The sequence below is a fragment of the Melopsittacus undulatus genome, chromosome 4 (assembly GCF_012275295.1).
Source record: "Melopsittacus undulatus isolate bMelUnd1 chromosome 4, bMelUnd1.mat.Z, whole genome shotgun sequence".
Taxonomy (NCBI): Eukaryota; Metazoa; Chordata; class Aves; order Psittaciformes; family Psittaculidae; genus Melopsittacus; species Melopsittacus undulatus.
This window is the reverse complement of record NC_047530.1, coordinates 3,193,570-3,219,828: the sequence shown is the minus strand read 5'-3', so window position 1 is coordinate 3,219,828 and position 26,259 is coordinate 3,193,570. Positions and strand designations below refer to the sequence as shown.

At 42.4% G+C, this 26,259-nt stretch overlaps 1 protein-coding gene across 1 annotated transcript; it reads left to right on the top strand.

The window, feature by feature from the left end:
- Window positions 1-320: 320 nt before the first annotated feature.
- On the top strand, window positions 321-25,684 carry NAT10 (N-acetyltransferase 10). The gene is made up of 28 exons (XM_034062012.1): window positions 321-430; window positions 2,620-2,711; window positions 3,350-3,521; window positions 3,826-3,948; window positions 5,064-5,125; window positions 5,944-6,058; window positions 7,193-7,300; window positions 8,161-8,294; window positions 8,687-8,780; window positions 9,146-9,244; window positions 9,798-9,934; window positions 11,042-11,166; window positions 11,466-11,616; window positions 12,091-12,187; window positions 12,955-13,071; window positions 13,751-13,852; window positions 13,960-14,034; window positions 14,466-14,582; window positions 14,761-14,894; window positions 17,235-17,283; window positions 18,216-18,309; window positions 18,402-18,512; window positions 19,300-19,472; window positions 19,857-19,976; window positions 20,719-20,817; window positions 21,221-21,294; window positions 23,777-23,860; window positions 24,932-25,684. Exons 1-28 carry the CDS (start codon window positions 323-325, stop codon window positions 25,023-25,025), a joined length of 3,060 nt encoding a protein of 1,019 aa, XP_033917903.1. The 5' UTR covers window positions 321-322; the 3' UTR covers window positions 25,026-25,684.
- The last annotated feature ends 575 nt before the right edge of the window (window positions 25,685-26,259 follow it).

The window sequence follows — 26,259 nt, the reverse complement described above, 5'->3', positions numbered from 1 at the left end:
TAAAACATAAACTTACTAGGCATGATTACGTAGTGTTATATATTATTACATATTCACGTACCGCGCAGGCGAACGACAAGGACAGCCTCCGAGGGGGGCCTACTGCGGAGCGCGACGCGCGCGCCCTGGTCCGCGCTGGTCCCACGTGGTTCGGAGCGAGCTGCCGGCCCCGTTCGGTGGCTGCCTGAGGCGGGGGGACCGGGCTCGGCTCGGCTCGGCTCGGCTCGGCTCGGTTCGGTTCGGCCCGGCTCGGCTCGGCTTAGGCTCGGCTCGGCTCGGCTCGGCGGCCCCTTCCTGAGGGAGCCCTTCACGCCCCGCAGCCATGCAGCGGCGGAAGGTTGACAACCGCATTCGGGTGCTGATCGAGAATGGGGTGGCGGAGCGGCAGCGGGCCCTCTTCGTGGTGGTCGGCGACCGCGGCAAGGACCAGGTGAGCCTCTGCCGGGGAGTGGTGCTGATACTGAACCGGGCCTCGGGTGAACGGCTGGTCTGTGACCGCCGGGAACCGGGTTTTACCTCAGTAAATCCACGCGGAGAACGGTGGAGTGCACTGAGGAGGAGTTGTGGCTCAGCGTGGCTGAGGGAACTCGTCTCAGGGCGCAGAATCAGCAGGGTTGGAAGGGGCCTCTGGACACCATCTAATCCAAGGCAAGGCCACCCAGAGCAGGTACACAGGAACGTGCCCGCGGTGGGGTTTGAATGTGTCCAGAGAGGAAGACTCCATCTCAATGGAGCAGCCTGTTCCAGTGCTCTGCCACCCTCAATGTAAAGAAGTTCTGACTCACGTTGAGGTGAAACTTGTGTTTCAGTTTGTGGCCATTGCTCCTCGTTCTGTCACTGGTAACCACTGGGAAGAGCCTGGTGTCATCCTGGCACCCGCCTGTGAGCTATTGATCTGCACTGACGGGATCCCTTCAGTCTGCTGTTCTCTACACTTAACAGACCCAGCTCCCGCAATCTCTCCTCACAAGAGGGGTGCTCCAGAACCCCGAGCATCGTTGTGGCATCTGCTGGACCCTCTCCCATAGCTCCTTGTCTGTCTTGTACTGAAGATCCCGGACTGGGCACAGTGCTCCAGATGCGGCCTCACCAGGGTTGAGCAGAGAGGGAGGATCACCCCTAAGTGCATTTTAAGCCAAATGGTTTGGGAGACTTTGCCCTTCAACATCTGCTTGAGAAATACATGAATATTACATTAAAAATATGGGCAAATTGGAATTGTTTGGTGTTTTTTTTTTAAACTGGGCAAAATACATTTAGTTTTCTGGCTAACTGGAGCTTTTTCCCTGTCTCAGTTCTGTCATAAGATGTTGTAGGTTTGCCCTCGAGTGGTGTTTTATGTACAAAGTCATCTTGCAGATGTCATCACACCAGGACCTGGGCTGGACCTACACAGTAGCATTGTATGGAAGACATGAACCACTAGATTTCTCTTTAGACTCTAGACTTGTGTTTTTTAAGTGGAAAGGGGAAGAGCAGCATGGCAAAGCCGTGATATTTTAGGATAAGTCGGTTCAGTTACTCCAGTTAATGGGGGAAGGATAAACTAGTCAGAAGAAACTTAAGAAATAACAATCAGGGGGCTTTACAAGAAAGTTGTCATAGAACCATAGAATCAACCAGGTTGGAAAAGACTTTTAAGACCATCAAGACCAACAAGTTCCCCAGCACTGCAACTGCCACTAACTCATGGCACTGAGGCCTCGTCTCCACGGTGTGTGAGCACTTGCAGGGATGGTGACTCCAGCACTGCCCTGGGCAGCCTGTTCCAATGCCTGAGCACCCTTTGGGGAAGGAATTGTTCTTTACCTCCATCTAAACCTGCCATGGTGCAGCTTGAGGCCATTTCCTCTTGTCCCATCCCTTTTTCCTTGGGAACAGAGACCAGACCCCTGTTGGCTCCATCCTCCTGTCATTCATTTACTGGTCAGGCGGATGGGTGAGTTCTGACAGGACATCTCCCATGTCTGGTTGCTTTCAGGATTTTCATTGAGTTGGATTCCAAAGCAGCAGGATATGAATCACAGAATCTCAAGGGTTGGAAGGGACCTCAAAAGATCATCTAGTCCAACCCCCCTGCAAGAGCAGGGTAACCTAGAGTACATCACACAGGAACTTGTCCAGGTGGGCCTTGAATATCTCCAACGTAGGAGACTCCACAATCTCCCTGGGCAACCTGTTCCAGTGCTCTGTCACTCTCATGAAGCAGTGAGGTGGGATGCCATACCTGCTAGCAGATAAAGATTCAGAAGGAAATCTTGTGAAACTGTAGAAGTCTGAAATACATTGTGCAAAATCTCTATTAAAGTGACAAATAGCAGGAACTGTATTTAGCCTGGAATAATCTATTTGTGCAGTTGTTAGAGTTCTGCCAGAGTGCTAAGGAAATGTGAGGTGTACTTTGATGTCTTCAATGTCATGCAGCCCTGGAGAAGGTTCAGTTGCACAAGTCTGTGTAAAAAGGAACATAAGCCTCACAACATGTCAAGGGATCCTTCTGTTTTGCAAAGGGCTGCTTGGTAAACCTATATCTGTAAAGTCGAGTATAGAAAAGAATTTTGCTCTTCAGTGTTACCTTATGAGCCCTGTTGTTGGTGACTGTTCCTGTATTTTTGGCAGGTGGTTATACTCCATCACATGTTGTCCAAAGCAACTGTGAAGGCCAGACCCTCTGTCCTGTGGTGTTACAAAAAGGAGCTGGGCTTTAGCAGGTAAGATATCTCCTGTGACTTGTGCTGTGGTCACTGCTCTGTTTGAAGCAAAAGCTCTGTGTCTGATCTACTGAGTGTAGGTTGTGTGATTTGGTTGTAATGAGAACCAGGATTAGTTCTTGGAGGAGCTACAGGAAGTTTGGTCTTCCAGAACTAAAACTTGGTTACTGTAATACAGCTGACACCAGCACTAGGTACCTCTGGTTTCCTCTTGGAGCTCTAGCACTGATTCAGTTGTCCTGGATCAATCTTTTCCTCACCTTTTGAACCTCAGAAGGCCCAAACTTTGATTCCTGCGCTTCTCAGCCTCAGCCGTATTTAGGACTGAGTGCACACTAAGCATTGGAATATTTACATTTTGCAAAAATGCTTAAATTTTAGTTCTTAGGTTTGTCATTCTTGCAGTCTGCACACAAAGGCAGTTACCTGGCACTATTTGATTCTTATGAAGCACTTTGGTTTCTTGCAAACCCAGCTGATTCTGGGTGATACCCACCACACGGGTCTGATGGCACGTTGCAACACACCATGAAAGCAGCAACTGTGGTGTAAAGTAGACTTAGACATGACCCTAGGCCTAAATACACTGTTCTCAAACCTTTTTTTCAAGAAAACTTGTGTATAATTTTGTTCTCCAGCCACCGGAAGAAGAGGATGAGACAACTGCAGAAGAAGATTAAAAGCGGAACTTTAAACATAAAGGAAGATGATCCTTTTGAGTTGTTCATAGCAGCCACAAACATTCGCTACTGCTATTACAATGAGACTCACAAGATTCTTGGCAACACTTTTGGCATGTGTGTACTTCAGGTAAGGAGTCAGCCTTTTGCCTTAAAAGGGAGTGTACAAGTATCAGTGGCTTTCAGCGTAAATGCTGCAGGACAGTATTTGTTGCTTCTGTTACTTAAATTATGATGGTCTTGTGTATCTTTTACATGTTTTGTGAGGATGACATAGCCTTGTTGGTTGAATTTTAATGGGACAGTGGTTAATGCAGATGTTAGGCATGAGCTAAACTCTGAGGAATAATGTTTTTAGTCTTTCTGTTCCTTTTAGTAGCTGCTGGTTGCACTGATAAACTCTTGGCAACTTTACAGTTGTATTTATTTCCTAGGATTTTGAAGCCTTGACTCCAAACCTGCTCGCTAGAACTATTGAAACAGTAGAAGGTGGTGGAATTGTGGTGATTCTCCTGAGGACTATGAACTCACTGAAGCAGCTCTATACAATGACCATGGTATGTTCAACGTTATGTATCTCTTTTTTTGAGCAGGTAAATCGTGGCAATGCTAGGCGGGTTTATTCTGCTTTTGTTATGGGCTGTGATCTTCCTTCCATTATTTTCTGTGCTCCTTCATTCATCTGTGATTAGATATCTTATGTTTAGGTATTTCTGTGTCTTGAAATTACAGAGAAGAAAAGGCTGTCATTTAGAAATACCATTGTGATATTTTGTTTCACAATAGTTTTGGCAAGTATTTATTCTATCTGCACATGTAACAGCAAGTCAAGTAAGAAGTAGGCCCTTTGATGGTTCTGTGACCTGTTGCTAGGTAAAGTGAGCTTCACAATTACTGCATATTTTTAGAAACAAATGATTCACACTGAGTATGCTTACACCTAGAGAAGGAACTGTTTCTTTTAATAATAATGCCAGTAAGTGAATTAAAGTGATAGATTATTTTTTCTTACCATCTCTGAAGCGTTTGAAGTGTTCTGTACCTGGTAGAGTTGACCTTTAAGTTGGGCAAGGATAAGTAAGACCATTGTGAAAGAATTGTTGGGAAAAGTATATTTTTAAAAAGCATTTGGAAAATGCAGATGTTTCACAACAAACAGAAAATCAGAATCCTGCCTGGGATGCAGTGTTAGTGGAAAGGGAGAGTAGTCCACAGGAATGGAAAAGAATCCCAGACTGGTTTGACTTGGAAGGGACATGAAAGCTCATCCAGTTCCAGCTCCCTGCTGTGAGCAGGGACACCTTCCACTAGAGCAGCTTGCTTGAAGCCCTGTCCAACCTGGCCTTGAACACTGCCAGGGATGGGGCAGCCACAGCTTCTCTGGGCACCCTGTGCCAGCGCCTCAGCACTCTCACAGGAAAGAACTTCTTTCTAATATCTCATCTAAATCTCCCCTCTCTCCATTTAAAACCATTCCCCCTTGTCTTGTCTGTACGTGTCCTTGTCAAAAGTCCCTCTCCAGATTTCTTGTAGGCCGCCTTTGAGTGTGATCATCCAGCCAATTCCTTATTCACCAAGTGGTCCATCCATCAAATCCATGTCAAAGTGCCATCTTGGACATAATCACTGTTACTGCTGTTCCTTCTTCAGACTGACTCTCTTTCTGTTTCAGGATGTACACTCTCGGTACAGAACAGAGGCTCACCAGGATGTGATAGGACGGTTCAATGAGAGGTAAGTTATTAGGAGTGTAAAGGGTTGGAGCTGTACATCCAAGGAAAACAGCTGGAACTGTAGTCATATTAGGGAAGCATCCTGTAGGTTTTCCTGGGAATAGGGCTTCTTGGCTGCTTCAGTGAAGTTCTCATGTACTGTTCTGGAAATGAACAGTTGCTGGAGGGATTATATCCAAACTTTTGGCATGTGTTACAATGGATGTATGCAAATAGGCCCAAATTTATGAACTGTTCTGAGTTCCTTTCTTGAAATGCTCTGTGGAAACATGCTTCAGATGCACCAAAGTTCAGACACTGCACTCCTGTAAAACATAAAACTGATGAGTGTTCTCTATGGTTGTAGAAATGTCTTGTTAAGGTGTTCTCCCTGCTTTTCTTGTATAGAAGCAGCAGCTCTTACTGAGTGAGTGAGCCCTACCTCCAGCCACAGGAAAACTGTAGAAATCAGTCTTTAGTATGCAGGTGGTTACAGGATGTCAGAAATTAGAATGAATAACCAGCACTGAGTGCAGTCTTTGGGGCCACAACTACTGTGGATTCAAGTCATACACTTTTATGCAGCTGCCTCCTGTTTAAATGATATCTGGGTGTATGATCTTCAGTTAGTTTTCACTGGAGACATCCTGGTAAGAGGATACATGTTTTGTGTGCGTGATCCTGATTTTATGGTAAGAGTCATATTACCAGTTGTAGCTCAGCTGTAAGTAGCTGTACCTGTAAATACTAGATCTGGGTTTAGCAAAGAGCTTAAATTAACCACAAAAATTAAGTTGTGTTACTGGTGTTTTTACTGAGTTGCCTTTGCTCACTGCTCAGGTTCATTCTATCTCTGGCCTCATGCAAGAACTGCATTGTGATTGATGATCAACTCAATATCCTGCCCATCTCCAGTCACACTGCAAATATCACACCAGTTCCACCACAGTCCCAGGTCAGTAACCAGTGTCAGCAGTTTTCCTTGGAAGAAATTGGTTTAACCATGGTGTGTGAAGGAAGCTTTCCTTTCACCCTCCTTTATATCAAATCATAGTCATGCAGAGAGGAATTAGAATATACTGCAGAAGTTACACCTGGTATAGGTGGAGCATGGGAAGTTGTCTTTCCTTTCCTCCTTGCTTTTCTCTCTGTCACAGATTTTTGTGTGTATTCTTGCCTGTATTTATTGATCTTGCTCTGTTGCTGTTTAACCTAATGAAGCAAAGCATAATATTTGTGGTTGCTGTTTCAAAAGTGCATAGAGAAATTTCAAGCTGATGGACAGTTGGGATGAGGCAAATAAAAAGACCTTTTGATGGTTGGAGGGTGGGAAAACACTGGGAAATAAGTGTATTACAAGCTCAGGAAACCCCTGACACCTAAAAGCTGTGGTGGTTGTTTCTGTGCTACACATGCCACATCTCAGGAAGTAATCACTGAATATAAACCAGACGTAGTTTGCACTGTTAGAAATACATCCTTTTAGCACTTTCAGCTGTAGACAAAGGTAACCAGTTTTAGACAGAAATCTTTAAGCTTTTGAACTGTTTTGTGTGGCTTAAGAAATACCAGCTTAGATTCTGTCAGAGATGGTAAAAACACTTTAACAAAGCACTGATTTTAAAAAACAATTCCCCCTTAGCATTAGAATAATACTGACAGCAGCACAAAGGCTTATTTATTAGATGGATAGACTGATGCCTTTGGATTTTTAGATGTCAGTAAGGAAAATCAGAAGTAATTTCCATTTGAAATGGATTGCTTTTGCATCCAAGTTTATAGTTTGGCTTTGAAACTCTTATATTGCTTTGAAAATTGATATATTGGTGCAATATGTACACTTGCCATGAGAAGTACAACAAAGATCATAGCCTGAAGACTGAAAAAATGAATTAGATTCTTCAGAAATGGTCCCTTCTTCCTAGCAGTGCTGTTCTCCAGCCACCAGGTACTGAAATATCCTTTAGTTTCTTCCAAGCTTGAGGAAGGCAGGTTATCCACATCTTGTGTAACCATTCTCCTGAAGATGCATTCAAATTGAAATGTTAAATGTGTAATTGTGCCCAAGTTTACTAATCCTGTCTTACAGGAAGATAGCCTCCGGCCACAGGACGTGGAGCTGAAAGAGCTGAAGGAGAGCTTGCAGGATACACAGCCTGTAGGAGTTTTGGTGGATGGCTGTAAAACCCTGGATCAGGTTGGTGTGGTGTTTGCACATGAGATACTCTGTGCTTGACAGGTCACCTTAGTGTGTCTCATCATGCATGTGATCAAATCTGAGTGTGTAACTGTGATGGATCTGGGCTTAGAATTTCCTTGAAAAATCAATTGGAGGTAGCAGCTCAATGGCAGTGTCAGTGATTTTCTTCTTGAAATTGAGAATAAGTAGAAGGACAAGAATGGAGACAGGAAGTTCATCTGGAGAAGCCTGCATTTAAAAAGATGACGAGCTCTCAGGGTTTGAAAGAAGCAGGAAACTTAACCTGAAGTTTCTATTCTTTTCAGTTTCAAATAGGAATTGAAAATGCATATTGTCTTTTAATATGCCCATATTCCTGCCTCCCTTACATGTGTTTTACTCCAGTTTGAAAATCATTGACTAGTGCAAATAAGTCCCTCTTGCAGTTATCTTTCCTGTTTTGGAAGTATCCCCTGAGAAGCTGCAGTTCAGCCTGGTGGCTCCAAGAGCTGTGCAGTGCTTAAGCCCTTTTACAGTATGTCTTCTCACTGCCTGATTATGTTCATCTGCCTCCTGTGAGAGCAGTTTGCCTCTTCCCATCTTGGTGAATATGCTCTGTGGTTAATGGGATAGGGGTAGTAATTGAGAGTTGCTGTACTGGTTGTTGATCTGTGTTTTGACCTGAGTAATTTCAAGGACTCAGAGGGTAAAGATTACCACTTCTTGCATATTATTCATCTGGGTTTTAATGTTCTGCTCTCCTATCTTGTCTTTTTCTTCCTTTCTTCTGTTCTAGGAAAGAAGACGTGTAGTAGTGGCAAGTGTAAGTAATGCAGTTTAAACACATCTGAAGTTTGGTTTCTATTTTTTTCCATCAGGCAAAAGCAGTTCTAAAATTCATTGAAGCCATTTCTGAGAAGACTCTACAGAGCACTGTGGCATTAACAGCAGCCAGAGGACGGGGTAAATCTGCTGCTTTGGGACTGGCTATTGCTGGAGCAGTAGCTTTTGGGTGAGTGATTCCCCCCAATTTCCCAGGCTTGATGTGCAGCCATGAGTTTAAAAGGAAAGATGGCAGGATCTGAATATACTTGTAATTTATTCAAGTGCTGCATCTCTCCTTTTTATTCTTCTTCTGTCTTTTGATTGCTGCATACACTGATATTTGAGTTTTTCTGTTTTGTAGTAATAAAAACCCCTCAATCTTTAAACAGCAAAATAATCACACATAATAAATAAATGGCTGAAGGAATCTGCTGTGGTTTGGTTAATAGGTAAAATCAACCCCTCATAGAGAGAAAACATTCTACTTAGTATACATATATATTTAGTGTACATACTTAATGTGTATATGTAAAATTCATTACAAAAAGAATTAAACTCCTGCTTTATTTTTCTGTGCAGTTACTCCAATATCTTTGTCACATCTCCAAGCCCTGATAATCTTCACACTCTCTTTGAGTTCATCTTTAAAGGCTTTGATGCGCTGCAGTATCAGGTAAGGAGATCGGACTGCTTTACAGTACTTTCACAGCAGTCCTGTTTTAGGAGGGGTTTTGCATCTCATCTGTGAGTTATGTTTACATATATCAGCTACCAGCTTTTTGGTAGTATTCTGCAAAAATGAATCATGGTACAGTTATGTTTCCTTCTCTTTTTTAAGCTGGGTAAATCAGTCTCTTTATAAAACAGTTTTTAACATAAGTAAGTGATTTCTCAGTTCTCAGACCTCTGAAGCTTTTGTTATAAGAGTTTTTAACTGGAATCTGAAATAACTGTGTTGTCTTAGCTAATTTTGATGATAATGGTAAATAATGCTTAGATCTTGGCTTGTTCTTACTGTTTAACAATGTTTTCTTTCAGGAACATCTGGACTATGAGATTGTTCAGTCTTTAAATCCAGAGTTTAACAAGGCTGTTGTCAGGGTGAATGTGTTCAAGGAGCACAGACAGACCATTCAGGTAACTGGCCTCTTTTGCACTCTTTCCTGTCTACTTTTTGTTCCTAACTGTTGGCATTACCCATGCATGTTTTGACTGTAAGCATGTGCATTTTATGTGGTGTGTAACTGTTCTGATTGATGTTGTTTTAAAGTCAGACCTTTTTTCTGGTGAGAGACTTTCACAAAATATCTTGCTTCTGTTTGTGAATAACTTGTGGGTTACAAAACTTCCTTAATGGCTTGTGGGTTTCATCTTAAAACAAAAGCAAAGGAGGGTGAAAGAGACAGTGAAGGAAGAGCATATGTTTCTAGTGATGAGATTTCCTTCATTTTTATGATCTCCGCAGATAAGTTTGTGTGGAAATACACAAAACAAGATGTGTGATCCTTGTTAGGGTAACATGAACCCTCTCCCAACTATTTGTTTTCATGTCTCCGTCTCTGGCTTGATGGTCCTGGAGAACAGGGACCTAAAACAGCTTTTCAGGGCACCAATTCTGCTAACTCTGACATCTCCCTAATTCCTAGATGAGCTGTTGCTGACAATGATGGTGTAATCTCATTCCCTGCAGTACATACACCCTGCTGATTCTGTGAAACTGGGTCAAGCTGAACTTGTTGTGATTGATGAAGCTGCTGCTATTCCTCTGCCCCTGGTGAAGAACCTGCTGGGCCCTTATCTTGTATTCATGGCTTCTACAATCAATGGGTAAGGTTTGAGCAGCAACTTTCTACCTGAGAAAGCAGTCGTGCAAGTGCCAGTGGACCATTTCCTATCTACAGTACATTTTTTATTACGTATTATTACATCAGGTCATGCTGATTCTTGATCTGTTCTGGAACTGCTCCTTAAAATAACCAAGAGTCAGTTCTTGAACTTACTGCTTTCCTTTTCTTATGGACTTGCACCTTCTCTGTTCTGCTGTAAGGAGTAAATACATAAACAGAATTCTGTAGTCTGCTAGGAAAGAGGGAAGAATCATGTCTTCCTTACCATATGGTGAGACTGAGAAAGTGACAGGCTAGGCTACCCTGTCTTACATGCAGAATAACATAGAATCATAGAATAGTTAGGGTTGGAAAGGACCTTAAGATCATCCAATTTCAACCCCCTCCCATGGGCAGGGACACCTCACACTAAACCATGGCACCCAAGGCTCTGTCCAACCTGGCCTTGAACACTGCCAGGGATGGAGCATTCACAGCTTCCCTGGGCAACCCATTCCAGTACCTCACCAGCCTCACAGTAAAGAATTTCTTCCTTATATCCAATCTAAACTTCCCCTGTCAAAGTTTGAACCCGTTACCCCTTGTCCTGTCATTACAGTCCCTAACGAATAGTCCCTCCCCAGCATCCTTTTAAGTCCCTTTCAGATACTGGAAGGCTGCTGTGAGATCTCCACACAGCCTTCTCTTCTCCAGGCTGAACAGCCCCAACTTTCTCAGCCTGTCTTCATACAGGAGGTGCTTCAGTCCCTTGATCATCCTCGTGGCCTCCTCTGGACTTGTTCCAACAGTTCCATGTCCTTTTTATGTTGAGGACACCAGAACTGCACACAATGCTCCAAGTGAGGTCTCATGAGAGCAGAGTAGAGGGGCAGGATCACCTCCTTTGACCTGCTGGTCATGCTTCTTTGGATGCAGCCCAGGGTATGGTTGGCTTTCTGGGCTGCAAGCATGCAAAGGCAGTGATTCTCACAGATGGTTGAGGCCCTCACAGGGCTCTGGATGGCAGCCTAGTTCTGTCCTGGAGCTTCCCCATGCTCAGGGTTCCTGTTTGATTATTTGCTTCATGCTTTTGTCTTCTGCTTTTCAGGTATGAGGGTACTGGTCGATCACTGTCTCTGAAGCTCATTCAGCAGCTCCGTCAGCAGAGTGCACAGACCCAAATCACCATGACAGCAGAGAACAAATCTACAGCTACAGCTAAACTCGCCTCAGGTATTCCACTGTGGTCTGTGCTGGTGTATGACTGTAATCTCCAGTGCTGCTGCTGGCAAGCCCTGTATGTATCCCATGTGTCCATGTACTTTACATCTGGAGGGTAATGGTGTAGGAAAATGCAGGAATTCTCCTCTGTTTTTTCCTCATGATTTTCAGCTGTAAAGGCTTTTAAGGGGTGAAAGCTCTGTGAGTTATAATGTTCTAATCTGGGAGCCCTTCAAAGTACAATAATCTTACTGGATTCTTTGCTAGCTGTAACTTGCAACACTAGATCCTCTTCTGAAATCTTTTTGCAGCTCGTATGTTGCATGAAATCTCCCTCCATGAGTCAATCAGATATGCCCCTGGCGACCCAGTTGAAAAGTGGCTGAATGATCTGCTGTGCCTGGACTGTCTCAACATCACCAGAATCATCTCTGGCTGCCCACTGCCTGAGGCTTGTGACCTGTATCCTTACTCAGATGTTGTGCTCTCATCACAATATGCTTGCAGGTGAAGGAGGCTTTTGCAAGCTGATTACTAGTGAGTTCTCCAGCTAATGTGATAACCTCAGCACATGATCTTTTGACAGAAGTCTAGTAAGACCACACTTCTGGAGTTAAGGTCTTACCACTGCCCTTTAAGACTGGTGGTGTGTCTTACCAGGACAATACCAAACTCTAGTTTTATTGCAGAGGTGATCCAAAAGAAGGGTTAAATGAAGGGAAATCCTTGCTGGAGTTATAAAAGGATTAGCTTTACAGTGGGAGGATGTGAAGGCTATGAATACTGTCCAAAGTCACTCATTCTGTGGATAGAACTGTAGAGTCGTAAGAGCACAATGCAGCACGGAGCCCAAGGCTGTACTGAAAATACTTCTAACCCAACAAGGAACTTTTGCCTTGTTTCAAAGGAGGTTGTTTCCTTAACCCCTGTGGTTAGATATTATGTAAATAGAGACACACTGTTTTGTTACCACAGAGCATCAGAAGTTTTTCTACAGAGATTGATGGCCCTCTATGTGGCTTCACACTACAAGGTAAGGCTTGTGCTGCTTCTATCAAAATTTCAGCTAGGAATGTTATGGAGGGAGCAGTGTTTGTTATGACAGTCTAATTGAATTGGCCTAATTGAGGTTTCTGAACAGCTTCAGTTGCTTCTTATGTACAGATCTGTATTCTTCTTTCTCTGATAAAGAAAAAAGGAGAGATCTCTTCCTTGGTCTTGGCTGAATATAATGGATTTACAGATGTCTGGAACATATTTGTTTTGAGAAATTGTTTACTAAGTGCTAGATGAGCCTACAAACTTGTCAAAACAGTATCAGTCATGAACCTCTCTTGCAGTTCTCTTTACTGTATTCTAGTAGCCTCAAGTTAACCAAACAAATAGTACCATTGTTCTACTGAAAAGAGTAATAATTCATCTCAAGGTTTCAGGACCATGGGTGACTAGTAAGTCACTAGTGAGTAGTGAAGTCCATAAATACTGAGTGCTAAACATATGACACTTAAAATTCTTTAAGGTTTGGTAGTTCAAGAGATAAGTAGCTATATAAAAATAGAAAGTTCAGTTGTAGAGATACAAAACACAGGAGGTTTCAGTTGAGAAAAACAGATGCTGCCTGGGAGTTTAACAGCCATGAAGTGGCCTGTGAGCTTCTTATCCATCAGTACTGTACTAGTTCCAAGTTTCCTAACAGTCCTAAACTCAGAAAATAGAGGAGCCAGCTACTGATGTTACATTGGACTTCGAAGCTCTTCTTATGGAATAATTCTTTATTTCTGGTACGTCTTTACCCTCCAGAACTCACCCAATGACCTCCAGATGCTGTCTGATGCTCCTGCCCATCATCTTTTTTGCCTTTTGCCACCTGTTCCACCTACCCAGAATTCATTACCAGAAGTTCTTGCTGTTGTTCAGGTAAGAGAGCAGAGTATATCTGTGAAGTGAACTTTACAGTACACTGCTGTGACACACTATACTCAGTGTAGTATGACAGGAGTGTACTAGCTAGGAGTAATTGGTATCTTAGGCTGAGAAGCCTTCTGAGGAGCTGAACTGCTTCAAGAGATGACTTTGTCCTCCCATTTCAACTTTCTGCAAGGAAAATTGGTTCACTGGTTCACTCTGCTTATCCCTTGTTTCTAGTGCTCCTCTTATTTGCAGTAGGGCTGCAAAAAATGCAAACTTCTCAGGTGTACATGCTTAGAGATGTAGGACTATTTCACCCCTTGTCTGATATCTGGCTATATCCTTTCTTCCTTACACAGATTCTTAATCATCTGTGTGATGCAGCTAGTTAGATCTACTGTTTATTTAAAGAAAAAGACCCATTTACATGAAAAATATATGACATTTAAAGAGAAATATCGGTGGGATGAGCTTTCACATTTGCTGTTTATGGACTTTTTGAGACAGCTTTTAGAGGCAGAACCTGTTGGTGCATATATGTTTGCTCATCGTGTTGCAGAGCAGGGGATCACATGAAATGTCAGTACTGCACAATGGGCTCAACAACTGAGTATAAGTTTTGCTTCTGCTGTAGTGGGGGGACTGTAAAAGAAAACATTTATTAATGGTCTTCTACCTATTCTGGCAGGTGTGCATGGAGGGAGAGATCTCTCGACAGTCTATCATGAACAGCCTTTCTAGGGGAAAGAAAGCTTCTGGTGATCTTATTCCCTGGACCATTTCAGAGCAGGTGAACAATTTGGCTGTGTGCTCACACCCAAGCTAGATTTCAGTGCTGTTTGTTATTTCCAGAGTACCCATGCCTGTTCTTTAAATTGACTTTTGTCTCTTATGCAGTTCCAAGATCCGGACTTTGGGGGCCTCTCTGGTGGCCGTGTTGTTCGTATTGCTGTTCATCCAGATTATCAGGGGGTAAAGTATTTTTTGGAACCCAGTTGTTTTTAGCATTTTAAGCATGGGGACAGTGCCAGCAGCAGTAACAGAATGAGGTCAGGCACACAGAAGTGATCAGATGCCCAGCAGGCTGAGGCATTGCTTTCCCCTGGGAGGCAGCACACCAGTGCCAGCATCCTGAGCAGCAGTATACAGTCCAGATCCAGTGGTATTTATTGTGAGACTGACAAATGTTCACACTGGTGTTTGGCATTTTCTAAGTGCCAGAGTTAAGCACCAAGAATTATTACAGAGTCCTAAACTGGGCTCTCAATGTGATTTCAGGCATCCAGGTTCTGTAGTGTCCTTCATGGAGCTGCTGTGTAGCAAAGAAAATGTGGTTTTTGCAGTGACTGAGTGATCTCTGCACTGATTTTGTTTGCTTAGAATGTATTGTTCCTACTTGACAGATGGGCTATGGCAGCAGAGCTCTGACTTTACTGCAGATGTACTATGAAGGCAAATTCCCATGTTTGGAAGAAAAACCAGTTCAAAAGCCAAAAGAAATTGCAACTGTAAGCAGTGAGGTATGGAGCTCAGTACATTTCCTGTATTTTCTGTTGTGCTAAGTTGTTTGTCACTGTAAGTCTTGATAATGATTTCTCCCTGTAAAGAGGAAATACTCATTTTTTTATGCAGGATAAGAAATGTCATTTTCAGTTTCTGTGAGGATTGCTACTAACCCATTTCCACTTTCTTTTTCAGACTGTTAGTTTATTAGAAGAGGTTATGACACCTCGGAAAGACTTACCTCCTCTACTTCTCAAACTGAGCGAGAGACAAGCTGAAAGCCTGGACTATCTAGGGGTGTCTTATGGCCTAACACCAAAATTACTCAAGTAAGACATTATTCTATTTGCTAGTTATATAGTGCAAAAATATGACTATAAGTTATAACATTATATATTATTATCCTCACCACCTTCACACTAAGAACTTCTTCCTTATATCCAATCTAAACTTCCCCTGTTTCAGTTTAAACCCATCACCCTTTGTCCTATCACTCTCATCCCGGATAAAGAGACCCTCTCCAGCATCCTTGTAGGCCCCTTCAGACACTGGAAGCTGCTCTAAGGTCTCCACACAGCCTTCTCTTCTCCAGGCTGAACAGCCCCAGTGTTCTCAGCCTATCTTTGTACAGGGGTGCTCCAGCCCCTGATCATCCTTGTGGCCTCCTCTGGCCTTGTTCCAACAGCTCCATGTCCTTTTTATGTTGAGGACACCAGAACTGCACCCAGTGCTGCAAGTGGTATCTCACGAGAGCAGAGTGTATGAGTATTATATTCTGAATGAATATTTTACACCTTGGATATTCTTTTTATCTCTACATATTTCACTTGGTTTCTAAAACCATTTCTCTTATAAAACCTTTTATTGATGTACAGTAGGGTTGATCCTAAGCGCATTCTTCAGGGTAGCTTTTCCTCAGTCTCCTGAGGGCAAACCCATTCACTTCTTGGTTGTCTCTGTGACCCTTCTTAGCAGTAACCAGCTTTAATTGCTGAGTTTTGCTGAGAAGGAAGAGCAGCCTGTAAGAAGTAGGGAAAAGTTAAATACTACTTCCTGTGACCTGTAGAAGCTTGCGCTGCTGCTGACTGCAAAGCTAGTTGTTAGTTTCCCAGCTAATGTAAATGACTTGCACAAGCAGCTGTGGCTACTTCTTGCTTTCTTACCATGGAGGATCTGAGTTACTGCAGCAGTAAATGACTTACTAATTTATCTTCAGTTTTAGCACCACATTCCAATATCGTTTTATATAAAAACATAGAATTTTATAATAGATGCAGACTTTTTTAATATTATCATTTTCTATAAAACTGTCTTGGTTCCTGAGACTTTCTCAGCCATAGACTGGGAAGTTGTGAATCCACACGTAGTTTGGGGAGGAGTTTCAAAGTAATGCAGAATTCTTCCAGTTGCTAGCTTAAAAACATAGTCATTTATCACCTAAAACCTTGTCTCCTTGCTCTCATATCCCACGTGCAGAGGACCTAGGGTGCTGTAGTAGAGATGAGACTGAGTTCAGAAGTAGTTAAGAGCAGTGGAGGTCAATCTGGGGCTGACCCAGTCAGTTATTATGTTACAGCTTTGGTGTTTCAGGTACAGGGGCTGTAGCCTGGTTTGTTCCATTGTGAGTATGCTCCAAAGTTCATGCCAAAATGTCATGGTAAATTGTTGTATGCCAAAATGTGATAGTGAATATGGCTGCAAAGTTCATGCCAAAATGTGATGGTGACTTGTTCAGCTATGGAGGGGAGCATCAGAAATAAATGGTTCTTGTGAAACAGTCTTGGTCTTTGCAAATTATAAAGGAAATGGCTCAGATGTCTTTATTTGAATGGTCCCTCTCAGGGCAGAGGGGGAGAGTAAAGGGGTTTATTACTTCTTTCTTTCAGTTATTTGGCTGTTAGCTTTGTGGGATAGATAAAAAGGATTAAAAGTGGGATAGGGAGAGGCTGGGGTACACTGTAGGGCTTCCTGCTGAAATCTGCAGCATGCTGCACAGCTGATGAGTGAGGAGTCATCCCATGGCCTGCGGAGGTAGGCTGCCAGTGACAGTTGCTCCGGGGCCTGGCTTCTTTCTTTTGTCTGGGATGCCATATGTTTGGTCTCAGCAGGTCTTATGCTAGTCCTGGGCAAAATGAATTGGAGGAGCAGCTCACAACTGAGATGCAGGAGGATGGAAAGGGAAGCCAGCAGGATTTTGCTCATCAGTCTGGGGTTCTCCCTTGTCCACAAGTGACTATTTGCAACCTGGAAGTTGCCAGGGAAAATCATCAGTCTTTGAAGTAACTGTAAATCCTCATCCTCTCCCCAGGGCTTCCCTTAGGAGTCTGTGGTGTTATTGGTCAAAATCTGTCTTCCTGTTTCTAAGGGAGGCCCTGGAATTGTGTCAAATGCAATAACTCTTGTGTCATGTCTGTCAGTCTTTGAAAGTTTGTTCATTATTTGGTATCACAGTCATCACTCTTCACTCCTCTAAGTTAGAACCTCAGTGAGTTTGATTGTTGCCACTACTTTCTGTCTGTGTTCATTAGTGGCAGGCTGTCTTACAGATTTCCACTTACTTTTCAACAGTTGTTCTTGCATGGTAGATAAATTGCATTTAACCACAAGTATTACTGTAGGATCAACAGCTCTGTCGTTCTCAGTGTGTTTTCTCTTTTCTGTTTTCCCAGGTTTTGGAAACGTGCTGGATTTGTGCCAGTTTATCTGAGGCAGACACCAGTAAGTAGCATATTGTTTCTGAATGAAATCCAGCCCTTTTGAAATCACTGGGCAGCTTTCCATTAGCTTCTGTGAGAAGTGAGTTGGTCAGGAAAGTTTCCTGAGGCTACATGTGGGGTTTGGTTTGTGATCCTTTTTGTTCTTCAGGCCTATAGATAACTAAAGGAGTAAAGTTTTAGAGTTGTAAATGTGGTCTTCTAAGTAGTTTGCACTTTAAAAAATGCAGATTTTGAGGGTTAATAATGTGGTTATTGGTAAAATACACAAGTGGCCCTTGAACAAACTGCTCTTGTTTTTGTAGGTGTTTACAAAAGATAGCACTAGCAGTTATAGGACTTTTGGGGAGAATTTCTCTCATGTAATTGCATTTTTCTTTTGTTTTCCTGGCTCTTGAGCTGTACCAGGAATTCCCAAAAATGGTGACTCCTGGTTACCTCAAAGCCAAAATCCCTCAGCACTGGGATTTCCCAAATTCTAGATGTTCCAAGGTTTTCCATGAAGGAGTGGTGATCAGTAGCAGTTGATACATGTCTTGTTGTCTATTTGAAAGACTTTTGTCTTTATCAATTGAGCACAGAGTGCAAAAGGTTCGTGGGCATGATGAGCAATATCAAGGATACTGGAGAGGGACTCTTCATCAGGGACTGCAGTGATGGGACAAGGGGTGATGGGTTCAAACTGGAACAGGGGAAGTTCAGGTTAGATAAAATGAAGAAGTTCTTTACTGTAAGGGTGGTGAGGCACTGGAATGGGTTGCCCAGGGAAGCTGTGAGTGCTCCATCCCTGGCAGTGTTCAAGGACAGGTTGGACAGAGCTTTGAGTGACATGGTCTAGTGTGAGATGTCGCTGCCCATTGCAGGGGGTTGGAAGTGAATGATCAGAAGGTCCTTTCCAACCCTAACAATTCTATGATTCTATATATTATTTATTAGAATGACCTGACTGGTGAGCATTCGTGCATCATGCTGAAGACACTGAACGAAGAGGACACTGAACAGGAGCCTTGGCTTACTGCCTTCTGGAAAGGTAAATTTGATTTTGCTAACACTAGAGACTCTTTTGGACTTTTTATTCTAGAGGTCCACAGTAGCTGTTTATTTTATCATCTTGTCCTGTAGATTTTAGGAGGCGGTTCCTTTCTCTGCTTTCCTACCAGTTCAGCACATTCTCTCCTTCTTTGGCTCTGAATATCCTGCAGAACAAAAACATCAAACAGCAGCCCCAGCCACGTGAGTACCCTGGCACATGACATTCAGTTAGATTGCAGTTTAAAATCCATGCATATGTTTATGGGAGTTCTCAACTACAGGCATTGTGTGATGTCTCCTGTGAAGTGCCATGAATTGCTCTTGGTCAGTCATTGTGTTTGTTCCTATTATCCAGAAGAATGCTTTTATTTCTAACTAAAAGCTAAGAGGACATTTCCTACCAATGGAAATAAGGAGTGGTGGGGTTTTGGTGTTTTATTAGTGTTTTTTCTTCTTTGCTTTCTTGAGCAAAGATTTAAGTAACCCAGAATTAGAGGGCTTCTGACTGTAATAGCTAAATGCATGACAAAACATGGATGGATACTGACACCTGTCAGATCCAGTATGGAATTTAAAGGGAAGCCTTGAATAGCAAGGGTCAGTAGGCAGAGCAGCTTGCTTAGGGTCTTAGGAAGAACATTGTCATTAGAAATTTGGAAGTTAGAATGTGATGTCTTTCTAAGAGCAAGGCTTCAGTTCAACTGCATGCTATTGGGGTCAGTCCAGCACTTGCTGGGGGAAACAGGCAGTATAAGAAAGGGGCCAGACAAGACAGTTCTAACAGTCACTTCTGGCTTGAAAGCAAATTATTCTTTCTCAATATCCTCGTGAGAGAATTTGGTAATCTCTCTTGTGGGGTTTTAGTATCTGTGTTGCAGAGAGTTTTGTTTGCTGCTACAGGGGTACAAAGAATTGTCTCAAATACTGAGATTCTGAATAGCTACAAAGAGCAGTCTTGACATTGCTGTCTTCTTCTTGTCCCCATCAGTCATCAGCCGTGCTGAATTAGAATCAGTTTTCATCCCGTACGACCTGAAGAGGTTAGAGATGTACTCTCGCAACATGGTGGACTATCATCTCATCATGGATATGGTACCTACCATTGCCAGGATGTTCTTTCTCAACCAGATGGGTGATATCTCTCTCTCTGCTGCACAGTCGGTACGTGTCACTGTGAGAATAAGCCATGCTTCACCTCTCTTTGTATATATACTTTTGGAATAGTTTCCTGTTTCATGTCATCTTTAAAGACTTAGTTTCAGTTAATTGCTTCTTTTGTAGTCCTCTTCATGATTTCTCCTGCTTATAGTTTTATTCCACTTTTCTCTATACTTCAGGAGAAAGGCATTTGTCTGTATGGAGTGGCAAATGCCATCTGCAGAGTAATTCAGGGGTGCTCCATCTGAGCAAAGCTTCAGCTCATACCAGAGAAGCCTTTTATTGAACAGAGCAACGACTTAGTTAAATGTAGGGAGTGTAGAGAGTAATATATATTTGTATATGCTCTAAAATCCTCTATAACTGAAATATATGTTGTTTCCTCAGGCCCTTTTTCTAGGAATTGGTCTACAGCATAAATCTCTAGACCAACTGGAAAAGGAGTTAGAACTGCCCAGCAGTCAGCTGATGGGCCTCTTCAACAGGATCATCCGCAAAGTAGTGCAGGTAATGGCATCATGACAGGCTTTGACTTAGTTGCATTGGACCAACATGTAATTCCAGTACTGAGCTCAATAAAAACTGTGTATCTTTAACATGCCCCCAACAACTGACTGTAAATTCCTCTGTAAGATATGAAAATCCCAGTGGAAAATTTATGGCATTTATATAGTGTTTTCCCAAATAATAGTGCTTAGGATGTGTATGATAAATTGAGTCATGTGGTGAGTCATCAAATAGTGAGACAGACAAAATACTTGCAAACTGCTTGCAATTGCTTGCTGAGCCTAGGGCTTCTAGTTCTCAGTGTTCAGGATACAGTAGTATAGCTGGTGCAGTCTGTCATAGTGGCTCACTGGAGAGGTGACTTCCTCAGCATAACACCCTTGAAGAAAATAACATACAAAAATACATGTGCAGCTTTTGGCTGCAAATGTTAATCAAATGATGCTGTATTAATAAAGGATGTTGTAAACTATGAGTACTCTACAGTTATGTAAGTGACATTGAGTACTTGCTGATTTATTTTTATGCTCTTTGTAAAGGCTGCATGTCATTCTGCCTTCAGGAAGCAGCCTTGAGCTTTTTATTTCAGTATGATGGAATGTATGCATCAAAATAAACTGCCTGATAGTATTAGCAAGGTTAGAAGAGTTTCATGGGGACAGACAGCATTTTCTTTTTATGTTAGAGCACTAACCCAGAAGAAACAGCAAGTCTTACATGTGTTGGCTTATTTCATTTTCAGTTGTTCAACACAGTGCAGGAAAAAGCTGTGGAGGAGCAGATGGCAGCCACAAAAGATATTGTAATGGAGCCAACACTGAAGTCTTTAAATGATGACTTGGTAATTATGAACTTTCTTCTTGATACATATGTGAACACTTCATGGAATTCCCTTGAGTGTAGAAGCCTTGTCATCTAGATTTTCTTGGGTGGAAAGAATTCCACATCATGTCTGTCACATTATGGCAGTTGAAACCTGACGGCTTTGTGTTACGTGCTTCTAGTCATGCTTTGTTCATTTGCAATATGGGTTTTCTGCAGAATCTACCAAGATGGTTTTATATATTACACATGTATGTATACAAACAACATAGAAATGAGGTTATATAAAAGTGTGAAGCTTTTCAGGATCATCTGGTATTTGTTTTAGGGCATGTACTGTTCTTTCAGTGGGAAAGGCATTTTCCTTCCATTGCACTGTTGTGCTTAGAACTGAATGCATCCTTTGTACTGTGCTGTTGTAGGAAGAAGCTGCAAAGGAATTCCAAGAAAAACACAAGCAAGAAGTGGGGAAGCTGAGGGAAATGGACCTTACACAGTAAGAATTTATCCATTTTAGTCTCAAACCCAGTTTTTTCCCTGATACCTGTTTGAATGCTGGGTCACTAGCACAGTGTGGTGCACAAGGCTGTAGTTGCAGTATCACGATCTCAAACCATCAGAAAATGGGAAATAGCTGTGAATATTCTCTGCAGTGGCCAGGTAAGATAAGGAGATGCTGCTACACTAATGAAGGCCTTGGGTTTTGTGTGCCTGACAGCCAATGACAGTCTTCCTCAGTCAGCTCTGTTAGCAGCTGCTTTGTTTCACACTCTCCACAGTACAAATTAAATTCAGTAATAACTTCAGTTCAAGGCCATTCGCCTCTTCACCTCAGTGCATGAAATTCGTTGCCTGAGTGAGAAGTGTGTCATACTCCCAAGAGTGAACTTACCAACTTCCCTTTCTCTGCTGGTAGCTTGAATGGAATTCAGAGGTTGTAAGTTGGCAAATCACAGCTGATCAGAATGAAGCTGTAGAACTGAATTGCTGTTAAGAGCTGGGGCTGGCTGCTTGTTGCAGTCCTGCAAATAGAAGTTGTGCTGCAAACAGGAATGCTGGATCAGTCTTCAGTTCTGTTTCAGTACCACTGACATGAGCTTGAGCACATTAGTCTTTTACTTCTATTCTCTTTTGTCACAGCAGTAGCTCTATGTATCTATGTGTCATTCTTGATCTTGGCTGTGTAGAGTATGTATATTATATATATATTAGTTACATAGTTCTGTAATATGGAGTAGTAAAGCAAGCTGCCTGGCTGCAGGCTATTTGTCATTTTACTATCTTCTCTGCTTTTAGAAACAGTCATTCCTCAAACCAGGATGCCCAGGTCCTGTTGTCTGCTATCCAGCTTACCTGTGTGTGCAGCTCAAGTGAAAATAGTACCTGGCTAATTTTAATATTCTGTAACCAAAAAACCCCAAAACATCAAAACCTCAAACCAATAGAAAAAGAACAACCAGACAGAGCTTCTTTTACTAACTACAGTGTGCATTAATGTTTTGGTACATTGCATTACTACGAGATGCCTTTTAACTGCTGTAGTGCTGGGCAATTTGTAGGCTATTGAGCTGCTGAACCAGCAGTTTACTTGAAGTGTCAGCAGATGTCTCTCTTTCTGGACTGTCAGGAGTTACACATGCCACTGATTGTCTCCCTTCTCTCTCTTCTCCCACTTTTTGTCTTACAAATCCTGTTTGCTATACTGACATCCTAGGAAAGTTGTCTGGTTTGGCTCTAGAATCTGTTAAGTCTGAGAAAAGGAATAAAAGCTTCTTTCAATCTTTGGTTGCCTGTTTGAAGAGAGGATGAAAATGGATGTGATTTGAAGTGACTTGCAAGTAATTCACATTAGGAAAACAATATAACCATCATTTTTTAACTTTTAATTCCATGTTTTAGTGTTGGTGGCATTACATATCTGTTTGTCATTTTGGACCATGTTCCCTTTTTCCACCCAGAAGTAGATTCTTGTTTTCCATGAGAAGAGGCAGACAAAAATCCATTTTGAACACTTTTCAATACAGGTTATAGAAAACTAATAGAAGAGACAGAGCTGTTCGGTTTGGTTTGAAAAGGCTTTGTCCAGTATTGTTCAGCCTCATATGAACAAAGCAAGCCTATTCTAAACCTCTAAGAACTTGAGATGGAGAGCAACCACTCCATTTTGTTACATGACTGCTTTGCCTAGTTAAATTTGTATGTGATTTCCAAGGTACTTGAACACCAGAACATGAGCTTATTTGAATAGCAATTGTTGCCTTGATTTCTCCTTTCAAAAGAGAGCTGCAGGTCTTCAGCTTTTCCCAGGTTGGCGCAGAACTGCACAATTCAAGCTTACTGCTGGTCTAAAAGAAGCTGCTAATTCAGTTAGCTTTCCATTATAAACCACTGCTTTTTGCATCCTCTTCCTTCACCACCACAACCATCCTTCTCCTCTTTTTTGGAGGGGGGAAAGAAGAAAAACCTACAAGCTTTTATAAAGTAATCTATAGTGAATATAGATCTGATTGTGGTTGTCAGGCTTAAAGCTGTAGTGATGGAAGGTTAAGAAACTGAGTGGGCAAAGTGAAGTGTACTCCACTGCTATGGGAAGTATAACCTCTGTGGCCTCATTTTTTGCTTTCATAACAGAGGTTCTCTACTCAGCCCTCTGCTTTACTATGGAGAGGCTTCATAAAACAGTTTTGTGATGTGTACAATAGGGCATGTTCCTGAGAGAGCTCCATCTGACCCTGACCAGCTTTGCAGGGGGACAGTTTTTGGTTGCTGTTGACCTACTTTGGACTGAGTCTGCTGAGAGTCGTGACAAGCTATTGTGTATCCCTTTGCCAGTCTAGTTTTGTCTGTATTGCCAAATACTGGTTTGGTTGGCTGCTGAGGCTTTGCAGAGTATTGTGTGCCTGACAATATAATCCCCATATTTTTTTTATCTTTGGCTAGCAATTTTACTTGGATTTTCCTTTACCTTTTTCACTTAGATACATTATCCGGGGTGACGATGAAGAATGGAATGAGGTGCTGAGCAAAGCAGGACAGAATGCTGCTCTCGTCAGTTTGAAAAGGTGAAGAAAGCTGAAATACTCCACTGCTGTCTTTACTAAAACATTTGTCATTACAGTGAAGCTAAAGAATTAAATCAGATAAAGTGAACTTAGTATCCATGATAGATTCCCAGTTTTCCTGGAAAAATGAGGGTGTAGATTCTCTGTTGCTCTGTAGTCCTGTCCTAATGTAACCTAGTTGCTTATTTAACTTTATTCTATTGACATGGTGAAGTCTTGATCCTGACCATGCACAGAAGTTGGTACCATGTCTCCCCTGAGTCACGTTTAAAGAAAGAACTCATACCTGTACCTGTCCCATTTGCTGTGGGAGCTAATGGGTGGGAGCCTGTGGTTGTCCCATGGGAGAAAATGGGAATCTGGGGAAAAAGAAGTCTGTCAAATGTGAGCTTAAGCCTTCAAAATACTGAGTCTGTGGCTCTGCAATTCCTTCCTTTTCATCAATATTTCTTCTGCCTTGCCCAGCATGGAGCCTTTCCACATCTTTTCCTTGGGGATTTAGAGTTGAGACTTGCCTGTTTGCTTATTTCCCCTTCCTGGGGTGCCTGACAGCTGAAGTAATTATGTGATCTCTCTTCCACCCGTTGTATATTCATAGTTGTTTTCATGAATGCTGGAAGCTGCGAGCTTCCAGAAGCCTTACAGGAATGAGAGACCTTTGTCAGTGCTTGTAAAGATTGGAGCTCTGTCATGTTTGCTAATGCAGGAACAGAACTAGGTACTTAAACTTGTCAGTGGTCATGCTTTTTTCTAGGTACTCTAAATTCCACATGCTCTGTATGATTTGCCTATAGGTCACATAACTTAAAGTCTTAAAAAGCAATGACAAGAGCTAAAAGTCAAGACCTTTTGGGATTCAAATTCGATCACAGTGTCTGAAGGCACTAAAAAATCTAGGTCATACTCTTGTTTGTGCTTTCTCTAGCACCAGCTTAAATGACCCAAGAAATTGGAAGTATTTTCTCCCAACCACATTTCTATGTAGACCATTTCCCCCTTTTTACAACAAGAATTTCCCAGCTGGATGGGAATCTAGTGTAGTTTAACAGATATTTTGTTCCTGTTTCCCAGTGAGAAGAAGAGAAAATTAGAAACAGCAAGAGGACCCAAGCAACGGAAGAAATTGAAGAAGACTAAAGAGCTAAAGCCGAAGTGGAAGAAATGACTTTAAAGCCAATCAATGAACTTGTGAATTAACAAGTGACGGGTCTGTACTTAAGAAGTACTGTTCTCCTTTCAATCTAAAGACTTTCTTTTTGGGGGTGAAAGTTGAAGGGAAGGAAAAGCCTTAGAGGCATTTTTAAAGTGTTTGTATTATGGGAAGCACAGTGACACTGCCAGGGCACAGTCTATGAAGAGAGTGTGACTGCAGAGCTTGAGTGTGTGACACACTGGGATGTTACGGAGGTGCTTTAGCAGTTACAGAGATTCCATTCCAAGAGGGCAGATTCACCTATAAACTTTCCCACACCTTAATGCTTGGTGTCTTCATTAAAAAAGAGTTTGGATAAGAAAGGATGGAAATGTGTTAGGCTTTGACTCCACTTTTAGCATTGCAGCACATCTTGATACCTGCAGCTGCTGTTTCAGTAGTGCTGCTGCTCCTTTGTAACAGGAGGGAGTTTTTGCTGTGAACTACAACTGACTTTTTATTTGGGGCTGGCTATTCAGTGCACGCTGACTGTGTTGTCAGACTCATGATTTGATCCATCCTCACAGGAGCTCAGGGTATGCAATGAACACTTCTAGTGTGGGAGGTTGTCTATAGTTCCTACTCACTGTGCTCCTCAAGGAGAGGTAATAAAGGTGGTTCGTTTGCATTCACACTTGCTCACAAGGTCTCAGCATTCCCATAGCTCAGTAATTTACATTTCCTGGTTCTCAAGCAGGGCAAGCTGCTTTGGCCATTCTGTCTCCCTGCCGTCTGCTCATCTAGAGCTGCTGCTTGGCTTTGGTGGAGTATTTTTGTTAAGGTTGCCAGGAAATAAGCACTGTTATACTGATACCTGGTCTTGGTGATGTTCTCTTTGAGCTCAGAGAACTGCTGAGCAGAGAAGCCACTGAACTCTCCAGCTCTGCCACTCAGTGGCTCCTGCTTGACAGTAACTGAGAACCAGTCTGGAGCTGGGACTTTCTGTGGCTGCAGAACTGTAGGTGTAGGTCTGCTGGCTGTCAGACTTCAAAACCATGGCAAACCTTTGACATAGAATGTCCCTGTCCCACAAACCTGGGTACCCTGGTGCACCATCTTGGTGTTCCAGCTTCATGTCCTAGAGGCTTGGAGCAGAAAGATTTACCTACAGCTGATACTCAGCTGCATTGTATTTACTTACAGATCTCAGCTCCTTTTTCCAGCAATTCCTTGAGGAAACAATTTCTTCTTGGGTAAAGACTATTTC

Excerpts from the sequence above, each read along its gene's own strand:
- NAT10 (XM_034062012.1), top strand. The coding sequence starts at position 323 with ATGCAGCGGCGGAAGGTTGACAACCGCATTCGGGTGCTGATCGAGAAT. Across the intron at positions 5,126-5,943 it reads ATAGGACGGTTCAATGAGAG|GTTCATTCTATCTCTGGCCT; the intron begins GTAAGTTATTAG and ends CTCACTGCTCAG. Across the intron at positions 14,583-14,760 it reads TTGCAACTGTAAGCAGTGAG|ACTGTTAGTTTATTAGAAGA; the intron begins GTATGGAGCTCA and ends TTTCTTTTTCAG.